The sequence below is a fragment of the Desmodus rotundus genome, chromosome 3, assembly GCF_022682495.2.
Source record: "Desmodus rotundus isolate HL8 chromosome 3, HLdesRot8A.1, whole genome shotgun sequence".
Lineage (NCBI taxonomy): Eukaryota > Metazoa > Chordata > Mammalia > Chiroptera > Phyllostomidae > Desmodus > Desmodus rotundus.
The window spans coordinates 177653397-177669512 of record NC_071389.1 but is presented as its reverse complement, the minus strand read 5'-3'; the positions used below and the strand labels follow the sequence as shown (position 1 = coordinate 177669512).

Here is a 16116-nt window from a genome sequence, read left to right as displayed (position 1 = left end):
TGAGCCCAGGATATAAGCTGCTGTTAATTTAAGTACCTGTTTCTTCTGCTATTAAAATTAGGAAGAAAGGATTTAGTGACCCTCTTTCAAAAGGCTGATCAAAGGCTTGGGGGCATTTGTGGATAAATACAACAGCAAGACTTAATTTTTCCCAGAAGTAGTGCCTGCTGGTTCTGTATAAATAAAGCCACACCACCTTTCTTCTACTGAGGTGACCCACTCCCAGCAGGATATGCTGTCTCCCAGGGTTTCCAGGAGTGGTGCTGTGTGCTGCTGAGCTCACGCAGTCTCCACTTGGAGTGGCAGCAATCGCCTACATCGTGGCAGGGATTCGGGCTGTAGTCTGCGACACGGAGGGGCACACGGTGGTGACTTGTCCGACCCAGGTCCAGAGCCTCTGCTGTGACCTTGTCTGCATCAGCACTGGGATCCAGCCAAGGGAGCTGAACACCCTTCAAGCAAAAAACATCCCTGGAAACCACAACCTGGAATCACAGCTTGAATTCTGCCTACTATTCATGTCAGAAATATTTAAGAAGTTCAGGGAAAAAAACCAAAACAAAACCATAGTGTCTCAAGGTTGGAAAGGATCTTGATTAAAATGTTTCAAAATTAGAACAATAGAGAAATGTACTTGAGTTTTTTTGCTTTGGGGTCTTGTCTTTAAAGGGGTTTCTCCTAGTTCCAGACACATTGCTTTTTCTAATGGTGTTCGGGAGAGCCCTCAGAGCCTGTGCGGGGACTTGGGGGCCTACACTGATAGGGAAGGCGGTTGTGGTGTTCATGTTTTGTTTGGATCTGCTCCGCCCACACTGTAATTAATAACCTTCGACTTGCCAGGAGACCTAGGATTGTAGAGAAGCAGCATCTTGGAGTTGTAAGGCACCTTCAAGGTCCACCTCAGTGCCTTCTCACTGCAGGAACCCCGTATCGAGTCCCCTTCTAGTCTCAACTTAAATCGGCTTTTGGGGAACAATAGGTCATACCTGTTTCTAGTGCACAGGTCTGTGTTGCCAGCCTCGCCCTCTGAGATGCTACAGGTCAGCCCTAACTCTTCCTTACACTAGTCCTCCTCCTGTTTGAAGACATCTCCAAGGAGCTTTTCAATCTTTTCCCTTCGCAGGCCATTGGAGAAGCCGAGTTGGACTGCGGCCACGGTGATTCCTGGAGGCAGCCTCTGCTCCTCTGTGGAGCAGACTGCGCTCCTCAGGCTCTGAATGAATGTTGACGGGGCCTTTCCTCCCCACTTGCCCCCTCACTGCGCCTGCTGTCTCGCCTGTTTACATTTACATTTGCTGCTCTTGGAATAAATGGAAAGGAATTGAGTAAGGGAAATGTGTTTTGTTGTTGTTAAAGAAAGTGTTAGAGACAAAAGTAACACATTCTACTGAAAAATTACCCAAGAGGAGATCTCTATACCAGGTGAAGTCATCACATGCACAGGAAATCTGTACATGCCCTGTTGGCCCCGCAGGTCATGTCCACGGGCAGTACACATCCCTGGATGGATTTTAACGGCTGCACCTGCTCGGAGGTCGTGTCAGGAGAACTTCTCCGGTACATTGTATTTGGTCCCCTTCTTCCAGCTAAATGCATTGACACCCTGCATCTCTGCTCCCCACAGAGTAAGCAACAGGCTTAAGAAAGTCGGCAGCCTGATTAGGCAGCTCTGTTTGATGACCCTCCAAAACCCTACTGGAATGCTGAGGGCACAAAGCAATGAAATAAACCCAAACTGTGACAATTCTTACAAGCTTGAATTTATCTCTTGGGATTTCCCATAAGTTGTGAAGCCACTGTGGGCTGGCTGGTGCTACCTAAGTGTCATTTCTTATTTTTCCTCTTTATACCAACTATCCCATTTCCCAAGCGGTGACTTGGACAGATTGCTCAAACCCTGCGATCCCCAGATCAGGTTCATTGTGTGGAATGGAGGTAATGATGCTTTCCTTGCAGGGTTATTATGAGCCTCAAATGAAGGCTTCATGGGAAGCACATTGCAAGGGCTCTCTTAATGCTAGTAGCTCCCTTCCTGCAGTGACTGTGTTTCCCAGCTAAGATTGGGACACATGTTCTGAGTATTATGCATGAGTACCCATGTGTATCAATGGGTAAAATGACACAGAATTTTTAATATTTGGGCCATCTGGGCAATTCTAGGAATTACGGTGGCAGAATTTGTAGTGCCTAAGTCCCATGTGTGGGCTCCTAGTGGATGCCTGATGAGTGCTGAAATATTTCATAACAATCATAGGAGGAACAAAAACCTTATGACCTTTTTATAGAAATGCTTGATTGTAGGGTCTGTTGCTAACTCATCTTTTTATTCCCCTTCTTCTGCATAGATAACATTGTTCCAGGTAAAAGGAATACTTAAGGTGTTTTGACTTATTTGTATCTGACAAACATACTACCCTGTCTTCTGATTTCAGAATATAATAGGCCAGGAAGCTGAGGAAAGGGACTGTTTGAGTTACAAATATAAATATGCAAGAATCTGCATATTTCAGGTCCCGAACAAATCTTCTTCAATGTCCAAAGCAAGAGCACTCATTAAACTGGTGAAGCTGGGTGCCTAGGAAGACCCCCACATCAGAGTGAGCGTGGTTTCTTGGGCACCCTGCCCACCCTGCTCCCCAGGACTGAATGGGCATCTAGGTAACCAAGGGAGGAAGCTCTAGAGACCAAGAGTACAGTCCCTACCCATGTGATTTTTTCCCCCTGAAATCATTTCAAGCATGTTAAAAGCCAGATGTTGTAAAAAGCTAATGCCTGAGCACCCAGAGGGCCGTTTCTCTTAGGAGAGGGGCTGGACACCTAGGGGACAGCCGCCTCGGGCTGCTGGTGCAGATGTCTCCGGGAGCCTCTGTGGGATGGGAAGACAGCATTGCAACTTCTCTGTTGTGATTTCACGGAACTGGTTTTCTACTTCAGAAGTCATCTTTGAATACCTCAGACCCTAAGGTATATCCCAAATCCTAAGGTGTACTGTTTCTGGGGAGATGCCAAAAATGCCGTGGTCTGCGGCTGTCTATACAATGTATATTATGAAAAGAAGACCAATGATTGCATCTTTCTCAAGTTCTTTAAGTTCGTCTCGCTAAATTTTGAGGTAAACAAAATATTCGATGTAACTTTTCAAGTGAATGAAATCGACATTCAGGAGTTCAGGCTCCTATGTATGTCTGTTTGTATCCATGACGCCAAAAACCTAGAAAACTGTGCAGCTCAAATTTCAGTCTTGCCATTTTTTTGTGTGATGTATCTCTTTTGCTTGTTAATGAAAGCTTAATTAAAGAAAGCCAAAGCCACCACCTTAAATCATTTTGCAGCTAGAAGAGCATAGTTAAAATAAATGTGTATTCAAACTTCAGCTTAGCAAATCTCAATAAATAGTTTCCCATAGGAGAGATTTCTTCTGTTCAGTGTACAGAAAACAACTGTAGTACAAGTATCAGCTTTCCTAAAAACCTTCAGGGTGGGAAAGAGCCCTTCTCTCAAAATGCCGAATGTTACCCATGTGACTGCTGTGGTCCGTCTTGTCTGGGTCACCGAATTTCAGCCCCATGATGGGACACCAGAGAGCTGCAGGATGCAAAGGGTACCTGTGGCATTTTTACTAAAGTGCCCCAGGAAATGGTCGCAGTCACCACTCTGTTTCCATGACGCTCTTTGTGATGGAGGTGGCACTGTTTCTGGAAAGAGACCCTAAACCAAGGACAGCCTCTGCAGTGGAGGAATCTTTGAAATTACCTGCACACCATCTTTTACAAGCACAGCCAAACTTCCTTTTTGTTTTTCTCAGTTCCAGAAATGCTTGGTCTTTATTTCCAGAAAGTTAACATTTGATTAGCAAGAGGCTCTAAGTTTCTTAACCTTTCAGCCTCTTCAGTGAGTTGATGGTGTAAAAACAAATGCATAAATACCCTAGTGGGGTCCCCAGGATTTGGTTTATTTTGAATAGGAAGCTGTGTATTGAACACTTTTGAACAGGAAAGACTTTTTTTTGGTAATAAGAATATTTTTTGACTCTTTATTATATACAGCCGTTGGGGGTGGGGGGTGGGGAATAAATGCCATGTTTCCACTCAGCACGTAACATACAAGCTTGTTGCATGTGGTTGGTCACGGAGTCTAAACCGCCTGGTTTGAAATGAGGGGCACTGGACAGGCGCCCTCCATCGGCCCTTCGTAGTGGGGGAGGGATGAAGAGGGGCTAGAACTTATTCTGGTTTCAGGAGTTGTGCTTATGGCAACCCGGCTCCGTGTTCCATTAAATTTTTTTGCGAGAAGATTTCTATACTGATTAGTAAAATTTACACTTCATTCCTTGCCTAAAACTATTTTTAGCCTTATTTTCTCTTCCCCGAGCTCCGTGCTGCTCTTCCTGCGCCCCCCTCTCTTGTCACAGGTATTGCAGTCGGCCTGGGACTGGCAGTGCTTCCTTTGGGATCTGCGGGTTGGTTTGATAGGTTGTGCCTGCAAATTTGAGAGCAGCCTGGTTTTCTGTTTTGTTTTTCTTTTCTTTTTCAGCATCTAAACAATAATGTAAGCACATCACGGCAGTTCTAGTCACTCCATTGACCTCCACTGGCAGTGTATTCCCCTACAACACTTGAATGCACCAATATCACTGTCTGTAGCATTTTAATTTAATTAGACCAGTGCTTATAATCCTCTTGGGAAAGTTGTTATCTCCTCTGTAATGTTAAAGTGAAGCACCTTTGGTTTTCACTCCACTGACAGTCTGTCCCAGAGGCGAAGGAGCTGTGAGCTGGTATGTCCCCTTGTTGGGGTCAAACCAGGGAAGTGCTGGTGAGAATAAGGAGGTTTCCTTTATTTGGGAAACTGGGTGTTAGTCTCCTTAAGTCTCTCTGTCTAGATGTCTCCATCTGAGATAGTGCAGCGTGTTGAATGTTAAGTGCATGGTTACAGTAATACATTAACAAATCAGGAACACGTGAGTCACCCTAGAGATTAGCAAAAAGAAGGACAAAAGATTCCCAGATTTATGTTTTGTTCTTTTTGGAAAGGAACTCAGGCACAGGGCTACGTCCTTTCTGGGGTCCCCTGAATACTCTGCTGGCCACTGAGCCCAGGGTCACAATAGGTTTGTAATGACTGTCAGCAAATCACTAGAGGCCCTAGAAGTGCATTTTGCTTTCGTCTTCTTGATCAAAGTGTCCTATCTTTTGTTACTGAGTAGTCTCCTCATCGAACCTTTTAAAAAGGGCTTCTCATCCCAAGTTTAGGGTGTTGAAATATTGGTGAGTTCAAACCATCATTAGGAATGAGAGGAATTCAGGGTCCACAATCACTCAGTCACTGGCCTTCTTTTTGTAGGTTTCATCATAAAATAACACAGTTGTGGCCATCTAGAATTGCTTGGACGTGTGGGGGAAGTGGGGCGCAGCATCCCCAGGCAAGTGCTGGAGTGTGGCATTCCGTGTGGCAGGAAGGACAGGGCCATGCTGAAGCCTGAACACGGGCTGCCTGCAGAGCAAGTGCTGATACGAACGTACAGCACAGTGGTGGTTTCGCAAGTCAGAACATACACTTTTTAAAGGTGGTACCTACCTTGACTCTTTTGTAAGTAGGCCAGAGGTGGCTTTTCCAAAAAATAAAATAAAATCCTCTCTGAGGACTGGGTTTCGCCCATCTTGTCCTTGGTTGATCTGGCAAGGGATGAGGGAGCTGGGACGGGGCGGCCTGCCACTCATAGGGACTGGTTACTGGATCTTGGGTGTTTTTCCTCGCGTTAAAGAGAAAGTCATCGTGTTACAAAACGCTGTCTTCTTTTTTTCTCGCGCTCATGCCAAGCCATTTGAAAACTCTTTGGCTGTACCGTATTTTCTTCATCAACAGTTTCACTTCTGCAAAAAAACCCTAACAAAACAGAAAGCTATTTCTGGGAATGAAGTTAACGGTAGATAAGATATCTAGATATATATCGGGACGGGGCGGGGGGAGGGGGCGAGGTTTATTCGAGGGTTGAAGCATGTGGAAAAGTTGTTACACTAGAAAAACAGGCTGTTGAAAATGCTTTAAAAGCCTATTTCACCTCAAAAAACCTCTAAACAGATTTTGTACATTTCTCATATGTGTGTTTATATCTTTGCTTCTTTTCACTCCCAAAGCCCCAAACCAAACCCCAAAAATATAACTCATTCTTACTTTAGAGTTGTTCACAATATGTGTGTGATGTTTGATAAAGTTCAAGAAAAGTGAAGTTGAAGGTTTCGCCTCTGGGTGACCTTTCAGAGGACATCTTGATTTGTACAGAAATGAAATTTAGGATGGATGTGACTGGCCTTAATTAACAAATTCACCAGGAAACTTTAGGTTGTATGTTTAAACAGATGTATTCCAAATGCCCTGTTTGCTGATAGAGGATGCCTCAGGGAAGGTATAGCGATTCTATTCGGAAACTACAAAAAATATGTATATGTTCATTTAAAATCGAAACTTCCCACCACAACCACCAAACTTCCCAGGGTATGAGCAGAAGAAAAGCTTTACTTTGGTTATAGGGCCAGGGGACTCCCCTGCTTCCCTTTGCACACTTGATGAAATATATAACGTTTAGAGAATTGTCTTTCTGAAACATAAACACCCCCTTTGCTTTATTTTAATCCGTGATTTTTCTTTGGCTCCCGATTTCTGTTTTCATAGTGGCATCTGACTGATCTTTCCCCCCAACCTATTTTTAGACCCGATGTGTCCCACTTTACTTTACCCAGTGAAACCACAGAAACTAACGGAAGTTATCAAACTAGTGGGTATGCAGATCTGAGATGCAAATAGCGCTGCTCTTCTGCTCCAACACAATAGTTAGTTCCTTGCCATGTTTTAACTTCAAATAAATAATAGTCCTTCCCATCCCAGCCAGTTGTTTTAACTGACCTAACACACACTGCCTGTTTGAATTTAAACAGCGGCTCTGCTGAAGCCCTCCCTGCACCCACCCTTCTTGTCAGTTGAGTAAGAATTTTCATTTAAATAGTACTTTTCTTAAATGGAGGTGATTGTTTGAATCACTGAAATAGTTCAGAAGGAAAGGAAATAATTGATTCTGAGTTAGAGGACGGAGGGGGATATCCATAATGTTACAGATAAATCCTTGGTATGAAGAAAAAAAAATAAATATTAGATATTTGAGGTGGTTTTTGTGTAATGAGATTGGTAGATAATAGAAAAGTCTCGCTCGTAGATTAAGTAAGTCTGGAATTTATAACCCAGCACCTTGAGCTCACCTCATTGGAGCTGAGTACAGGACCGCACTTGGATCAGAAGCTGGGGATGTGGCCGGAGAAGAGGACACGTGGTTTTAATGTGTTGGTGACATGAATTATGTGACTTGGTAGTCATCTTTGAGCATAGCCTTTGAAGCCATTCTCTTGGACATACTTTCTCATTTCCTTCATCTTATTTCCCCCCTTTACTTTAGCAAAACCACTAGTACAGAGAGAGAAAAAAATGGACATCTATTGATTCGAGTCCAAAGGAAAAGCCCCATTTTCAACCCTTCCAGAGTTGTGTTGTGAATCCCAAAGCTGGAGGTCTGAAATGCAGCCTCATAGTGTCTAGAGAGGGGCAGACAGGATTGCCTGGCCAGTGCTCAGATGTCCCCTCACCCCGGTCCCAGTTGCCTCCCACCCCTCTCCCTGATTTCACACCTCAGTTCCAAGCGTTCATTGTCTTCTCCCCCCTCCTCTCTTCCTGCCCTTGTTTTTAACAGCAGGAGCGAATTTCATATACACCTCCGGAGAGCCCAGTGCCGAGTTACGCTTCCTCGACTCCACTTCATGTTCCAGTGCCTCGAGCGCTCAGGATGGAGGAAGACTCGATCCGCCTGCCCGCACACCTGCGTGAGTGTATGCGCGCCGGGGGCAGGGACAGACAGATGGACAGACGGACAGGTGTCCAGAGGGGACCGCAGGGTCAGAATGATTGACTGCATGGGGCTAGAGGGGCAAGCTCTGAGAGCGTTTTCACACGACTTCACCCCCTCACCAGAACGGCTTTGAAAGCCTTGAGATTCCTGCCCCTTGTTTTTCTGAGTATTTGTTTCAGCTCTCTGATGTGTTGCCCCCAAATCTGGGAATGGGCGATATATATGGCAGAGTCAACTACACCTAAGAGGCGGGGTAAATTTGGGGGGACAGTTCGTCTGCCTAAACTCACACTAACTCCCCTTTAATATTTTCTTAGGCCTTAAATTTTGCTCAGCTTCTGAGTCAGACTCACTCCCTCGCTTTGCCTGTTAAGCTGTGTGCTCTTGCTGTCCTTACAGGGCCTTCTCTGTCCTGCCTTTTCCCTGCCAGCTGCTTTTCTTTCCGAGATTTCGTATGCATGCATATGGCCTTCCTCTCCCCCTCCCTTCTTATGCTCCCCTGTCTTCCTTCTCTTGTGCCTGCATTACCTCCGTAGCTTCAGTCATTCTATGGTATTTCCACTCCCAAGTCCTGTCTGCCCCTCTTTGCTACCACCTCCCCCGTCTGAATCTTCAGCTGCAACTTGGCAGGGCATCGGGGCCAACACACTTGTGCTTCTGGGGCCAGGCTCCAAAGCAGTCAACACCTGTCATTTCCTTTTTTGTCTTTCCTGTATCGCCACCCAGCCCAGATGATACATTGTGATGGGGGCAGCTGGGGAGAGTGAATCACCTGATTCCCACCCTGATCACAGCGTCCAAGAAAATGCCAGGTTCTCTGGCTTGAGTATTATCCTGAGAACACAAGTCCAGGTTGTGGAGGACACTGGGGGTCACCTTGGCCCTCCCCTTTTGATTTCTAATAACTTAAATAGCGGCACAATTGTGCTTGCCATCCCTTTCTGGCAAGGTGATGCTCCCCAGGTTACCCTCCTCTTGTTCCATCCCTCCGCAGGAGCCAGAAGGCTGCTTGCTGAAAGTGGAGAACAATAGGAGACAGAGGACGCAGACTTCTCTTTTCTCTTTCTGTGATAATTCAGGGAATCAGGTGACTGATGCTGGGAGGCGGTGGGGGAGCATTGCAGGTGACCCCTTCTCCCCAACAGTTAGATGATCGCTGAGCTTTTGGCAAGGAGTGGGGTACCGTGAGGATTCTTCCCCTCCTCCAGCTTACTGAATCCATCACTAGTTACAGAGTTGCTACATATTAGGGTCAGCACATTCCAGCTTCACTTAGGCCAGGAGGTAAAGGGCATCATCGCTCCACTCTACCATCTTCTCCACAAGGAACTTTTAAAGACGAGATTGGGACTGTAAAGGTGCCAAGGTCATGGCTGCAGGCACTGTTGTCCTCAGCAAACTGGAGTGTTTTGGTACCACTGTAGCAGACAGGATTGCAAAAGAAAGCACAGCCAAGTAATAGCATCTTTACCTCCAGAAGCTGTCCTACTACTAGTATATTCACTTGAGGATGGAACACATTTGTGCCATACAAGCAAAACGCTCCTACTCCCTAACCTCATTCATTTCTTCATTCCACAAATAGTTATTGATTACCTCTACCAGAGACTCTTCTGAGTGCTGGGGATACAGAAATGAACAGAGCACCAAACTCCTTGCCGGGTACAGAGAGAAAATAATTGCAAACACTTGTCCCAAATAGGCTGCTGCTTCTTTCATAGCTTTTTATTCCTATGCTCCTCCAAGGAAGCCCTAATTCCTGGTTTGCTTCTGGATGCCTTTGCGTATGTCAGCGCTCTGACCATAGAACTGCCTGCCTCTCCATGAGAAGTTATCGTGGCCAAACAGCTAACCTACATACCAGACGGCAGCCAGGAGATCTTCATTCTTACCGCTGTTAAACCAACTGTTGGACTGTGAGTCAGTCATTATAACACCCAGTTTTCCTACCATACAACACTGACTAGTCAAGAGGACGCTGACCAGCCCTCTTCCAGATGTTACGATTCTCACCCAAGGAATCATTCTCCCTACTTGGAAGTGTTTCTTCCATACCAAAACTTCATTGTTTCCAGGAGTAGACAGTTTTCTCGTTGAGCCACAGCTGTGCGGCTTACCACTGTTTTGCCAGGACCTACTGTGGGCCTAGCACACAATCATAATAGCTAATATTTATTGTGGGTCACTCTGTACCAGGCACTGTGTGAAGTGCTTTATGTAAGTTGTTTAATTCTCACAGCAGTATTTGTAAGGTTGATGCTCTTTTTATATCCATGAAACACATAAGGAATTTAGGGCTTCGAGAATTTAAGCAACTTGCCAGGGTCACACATAGGAAGAGAAAAAGTCAGGATTCAAAGTCAATTCTATCTGATTCCAAAGCTGAGGTTCTTATCTATTATTCCATGATGTGTGTTCAATAAATATTTTTTGAATGGAGGGATGAATTCAGAGTTGACGCTTAGCTATTATTCACTTAGTCATTATTCACTGTGGCCACTATTCGATGTGGCCATAGCATTGGTTTATGGCTGGAATCTGTTCTTAGAGTCAGATGTTCTTAGAATCTGTTCTAAAGTCTGTTCTAACTGATTCAGTATTCTCATAGTCAATCACTTATTGAATGGTTTGCTCCATTAGGTGGTTGGATGGATGGATGGATAGATGAATGGATCCCCCACATAGATAATTATGAGATATAGGACTATATCCTATATCTTAGAACATATTGTTAGATTATGGATTCAGGTCAGGGTGATGATTTTGCCGGAATGCCTAATCTCTGGCAGCCTGACTTTAGGGACCTCCTTGATAATCTGCATGAGCCCCGTGTTGACACCATTAGTTCTGACATCTGGAATGAACCCTTTGAAAGTGGAGGTTCCCAGGCTCTTGTTTGTTGGCAGCTGGGGCTTTCCACATGAGGCCAAAATGCCCTCCACCCTGTCCCGTTTCAGCTGCCCACTCGGCTGCCCACCAACCTGTCCGAGAAACATCTCATGTAACCCCGAGGATGGCTGAGGCCCTGCCGTGTACTTACAGATGCATCCCAGCTGAGTTTCCAGACCTAAAAGAAACTGAATATTCTAACAAGGGAGTTGGGTTATTGCTGTTTCAATCTGGGATTCCAGACAATTCCCAGTGGAACGCTCGTGGAAAGTACGGGGAAGAATGTGAAAGCCAACACAGCAGCAGGACATTTATGGTATTGCTAGGCTGAAAGCATCTCTTGCTGCTTGTTTTAAAGCGATACTCACCAGACTGGTGTGCCTCAGAGTGGCTTCTTTTTACCATTTATCCTCATTGATTTCCAGCTAAACCCTCTTTCTTAACTTTCTATTTCTCCTTTTGTTGTTAAACTAAAATATATCCTTCCCTTGTTGGAGGGAGGGCAGGGATCGTAGTAGTTAAGATTCTCTTCCTGAGGGTTTCTCACCATGTTTGCAGAACAAACACAAGGTTGGACACAAACTGAAGGCAGTGTGACAGATTAGCAAGCTCCCGAGAAGTAGAAAGTAAAGCCTTTTCTTTTTATTTGCCTGTGATAAAAACAAAGTGATAAATGGAGCAAAGTGTTAAGTAGTGATTATAGAGGACTTGAAGGAGACAGCCAGGGCCAGTCTGGGCCTAGGAAAGGACTCCGGACAAGGGCCAGCCCCCTGCCATCCTGGTCTGCCTCCCTCACTCCCTGAAAGAGCAGGCCGGCGCCCTGCAACAGCCCTGCGGCAGGTTCCTGGAACTCCCCTGTCTCACCAGGAGAGCAAACACAAGTGTGTTTACCGAGAAGGTAGGAAGAGCTTCTGTTTTCTTCTTCCGTAAACCGTGCTGAATTCTTTTTTTAAACTCGAGGATAGCATGAGCTGAAGTATAACAATTATAGCGAGTAGACAAAAACAAAAAGTTCCATTCTTGGTTCGCAGGCCGCTGCTCAATCCACTGAGCCACACCAGCCAGGGCCAAAAGTTCCATTCTTTAAAGAGCACATAAGCCTTTTACCAAACCTTAAAAACACTTGGAAGGACCAAAGACCACCCCCCCACACACCCCGCCCCCAGAGTCCCTTGACAAAATCACTCTTGATTCTCCAAGCAGTGAAGGGCAATGGCTTGGAGCAAAAGATGCCTTTTTCTAATTCTCACTGGGGCTCTCATGACCTGAGGGAGAGACTTTTCCTAATGCTGAGGGCCCAGCAAAAGGTGCCTGTGAGGCGGTGCCAGCCCCGTGGAACACTTGGCCTGACACCGTGATTCAGGGCTGCCATCTGATAACCATAAGTCTATTTCAGATTGATGGGGCAGAATTTAAATAAGTAAATGTGTTTTCTTTGTTCTAAATTCCTTTTTCCATCATCATTTCACGTTTTTGCTGTAATTGCATCAAATCACATAGCTGCCATTTGCCCATAGACTTTGCAGTCCGCAATACCCGTTTGGTCTTCTCAAATCCCTATGAAATGGTATTTAAAAATCGCAACCTAGGACTCATTCATCATATTTAATAGGGTTACGGTTTATGATGTTGCAGGTTAATAAATAGCCATGGTAACCACTTGGTGCTTTCTAGAGTCAGAACACCAGAAATAGTCCCTTGGCTCTGCTGCCTTTCCTTGTGAATCTTTCAGAATTCTAACATTACTACTCCTCCTTGCGTGTGTTTAATAATTTAAATCAATGCCTTCCTCTGGAAACGGTACCTCCCCGCCGCTCCCCTACTTGGCGATTCTGCAGTCTCAGCAGAGTAACTGAGTTTAAGACATTCATGTGAGGGGCAAAGCTGTATCAGAGCCAGGGTGGTAAAAAGAGATAGAGCGTCTCTCATTTCTCATTAGCTGGAGCAATCAACAATTTTATACACTTTCAAGTTATTTTTGTTCTCAAAGAAGACACAGAAATGGGAGTTTCTTATAGCTAATGTTTATATTGTTATAAGTAACAAATCCCGTTCATCTCTATTTAACCATGCACCTTGAAGTAGGTGTTATTAATTCTGTTTTATTGATGAGATGACTGTGGTTCCAATAGGTCCACTGAATCGTCCAGATTCACACAGCACATGAGGAATCTAATGAGATTTCTGTTTCCGAAATCACCATTTGGCTTTCTTAGGGGAAAACATAATGGCAGAGTCTCATGGACTTGAAAGTACCGCCAAGTATGGGGGTCGAGGTAGCCATGGGTAGAGGAACAGGAGCAGCTAGCTAGGGCCCTGGCGATGCACTTGACCATTAATTTGTGCAGGACCTCTGGCTTTCATCAGGACGTGAGCCTGTTTTCATCATGGGTAATTCATCTCTGATTTTGCTCACCCATTTCTGCTGCTCCTCCCTCTTGACTTTCTTGTGAGCTCAGGTTGAAGTTAAATTAATCTTTGCCACCAAAGCACATAGCTAGGCATGAAGGCCTCAGAGGGCCAGTACTGGGAGTGGGGTTCATCCAAATACCCCATTCCCTGGCATTTCATCAGGGATGGCCTTCTGGGAGCTGGCCCCACTTTCCTTTCATTCTTGCCAAATGAAAAAGCATGGCGATATGAAGGACTCAGGTTCAGACAGACCCACGTGGGCTTGATTCCAGGGCCGCCTCTCTGTACCAGAGGTGATTTAACCTCGCTGAGAGTCAGATTGCTAATCAGCTACTCATGAGGGTTTCTTACAAGTGTCAGGGCTAGTGAATGTGTGACACCCAGCACAGTGCCTGGACACAGCGGCCGGTAACTCACTAGAGCTCACTTTCATTTTCCCAAGATGGTGAATAGCCTCTTTAGGAGGTGGCTTTCTCCCATTTTCAAGGGCCAAGAGAAGCATGTACCATATTTTTCAGACTATAAGACACACACCCCCCGCCCCCCAATTTGGGAGGAAAATGGGGGGGTGTCTTATAGTCCGAATGTAGCTTACCTGGCTCTCTGGGGGCGGTGGGGAGTGGCAGTGGAGCGGGTTTTTTTTTTCCCTATTTTCCTCCTCTAAAACCCAGGTATGTCTTATAGTCTGAAAAATACGGTATATCCTTGCTTGTTTCATTGTAGAAAGGGCCTAGAGTTCTGTCTACAGGTTCTCATATCCCTGAGATAGATTTCCTGAAGTCACCATGAAAATCAGCTTCCTTTTCTAACCAGTCCCTATGATTTCTAGGAGTCAATTTCTGCTCCTGGGCCCTCCGTCCCAGGGTCTTTTCCACCTGCACCATATCTGCACCTCTGTCTGGAACTATTTGCTTCACGGGCCTTGCCTGATTCGTAAGTCTCCTTCCCCAGCCTTCCCCAGCCTCTTGGAAGACCTAGCAAGCCCTCCCGTCCTTTGCCATTATCAGTGTTCCAAAAATGGCCTCTCCTCACACAGCTGCCTGTGACGTGCCGTGACATCACCAGCAGAGTTGAGGCAAGGACACGGGCAAGAAGATTTAATGCTCAGAATCTTGACAAAGCAATAATGACTTCTCACAAAGACAGCCAGCCACCAGCACTTTATGTTTTGTTCCCCTTCAGCCTTTCTTTGAGTGCCTTCACTTTTTACATTCAAATGCTAAAGGCTTTTCTACTGTTCCAGCAGCCCCTGTGGGAGTACTAGGGCCCAGGTTCGCTGTTTGAAACAGCCTGGAGAGAAAAAACAGCCCACAGCAGACCAGCCAGGAGACTTTGGAAGGGAAATTTCCTTTTTGGGTTTGCTGTCTGAAAGAATTTCCGATGCAGGCAGACGTTAATTCCTAGCTCCATGCTTCCTGATAAGGAAGCAGCTTCAATAAATGCAGCTATTTTTAGATGCCTTTTTTTGAAAAAAAATATATAACCAGAGGCCTATTGACCTTTTCTTTCACTTCGCATTTCATGCCTTGCGCTCCGTGCACATTTAAGGCAGTTCCTCGGGCATAAGCTCTGACGAAGGGGCTCTGATCCTCTGGGGAGGGGCAGGGGGGCTCTCCGTTTCCTTAGAGTTCTGCAGTAGACGTTTGGAAACTGTTGGCAATGGATTGTTTCCTCCTGGTGCGGTGGGTTATTGATGTGAATTCAGAGATGCCCAGCTCTATTCCAGACCCAGTATTGAGAGTTTACAGCAGACTCAGCAAGAGAGCCATTTAAGAAAGCCGTGAGAACCCCTTCATTCTATGAGTAGAGACTTGAACACCAGGAAGTAAGAAATGACATTTTCATTTGTTCTGTCTCCTCTCAACCATCTCCCCTTGGATTTTTCCGACCATCAGTACCTCTGGGGTCTTTTCTACTGGCATATCAGGGTTCTGCAGAATGAGAGGTGCCTGCCTGTAAGTTCCACGGCCGGCCTCATGTATGTCTACGTAATCCATGATACAGACTCAGTGTGACGCTGGCTCGGCCTCTGCTTTCCTAGGTTACTCCCACCTCCTCTTTATTACCTCAAAGCATTGACTGGACCGAGTCTATACCAACATGATAAAGTTTCCATTCTCAAATAACAGAGACATTTTCTCCCATTTTTGCCTCATGCCTGAGTTAAACCTCATCAGTGGCCCAGACTCCTGGAGTTTCTGAAGGGAATGACGTTGACCACTTTGTCTTTATGCTTTTCCAGAGGTCAGTGTCACTGATTTCACTGTTACCACAGAGGGGTTCTGGCTCAGTTGCCTGGGCCATCGTGTGTGTTTTGGGGGTTTTCTCTGGTCTCTTGTGAAGCAAGATGGAGCATGATTTGAGGGATTTAAGCTGTCCCTGTCTCTGGCCACAGGCTGACTGTAAATTCCCAAGAATAATTAGTCACCCTCCCCTGATACTTAGTGCTTCAATCGTGAGTAGGTGGACTAAACCCCATTCTTTTGAAATTAGACTCTATTTCTGTTTCCTCTAGATCATGGCTAGAAATAGCCTCAAATGGGACTCTAAGATTTCAGTGAGAGAAATGCAGATGGCAGATATGATACTGGATAAAGAGCTGTGGATGTGTGGTGGGTGCAGACTGGGTGCCTGGAAGGGAGAGTCCAGCCGTGCAGGGCTGTGCAGGGAACATTTTATTTCACCCGTTAAGCTGGGGCTGAATTCTCTACTCTGGGGGTGGGGCATTAACCAGCATGGTTCACTGAGGAGGGCAAAGCTTTGTAAGGAGAGATGTCACAACCATTTTTTTAAAAAAGGAGAAAGTACTTAGATGAGTGTTGAAGGGTATGGAATAACAGTACCATAAGTATATCAAGCAGTTTATGTAGCTTTATTTTAGCAGTATCAATGTTAGGATTTAATTGCGTATTTGTTTTGCA

General features: G+C 45.4%; 1 protein-coding gene across 2 annotated transcripts in view; it reads left to right on the top strand.

The window, feature by feature from the left end:
- Positions 1 to 16116, top strand: part of ETV6 (ETS variant transcription factor 6) — a 217865-nt gene that overhangs the window by 81617 nt on the left and 120132 nt on the right. The window contains exon 2 of one of the 2 annotated variants that reach the window (XM_053921808.2): positions 7742 to 7868. In XM_053921808.2, the coding sequence (XP_053777783.1) occupies positions 7742 to 7868 (127 nt within the window). Of the gene's footprint in view, positions 1 to 7738; positions 7869 to 16116 lie in introns of both variants that reach the window. The other variant, XM_024575676.4, reaches the window with a different exon arrangement.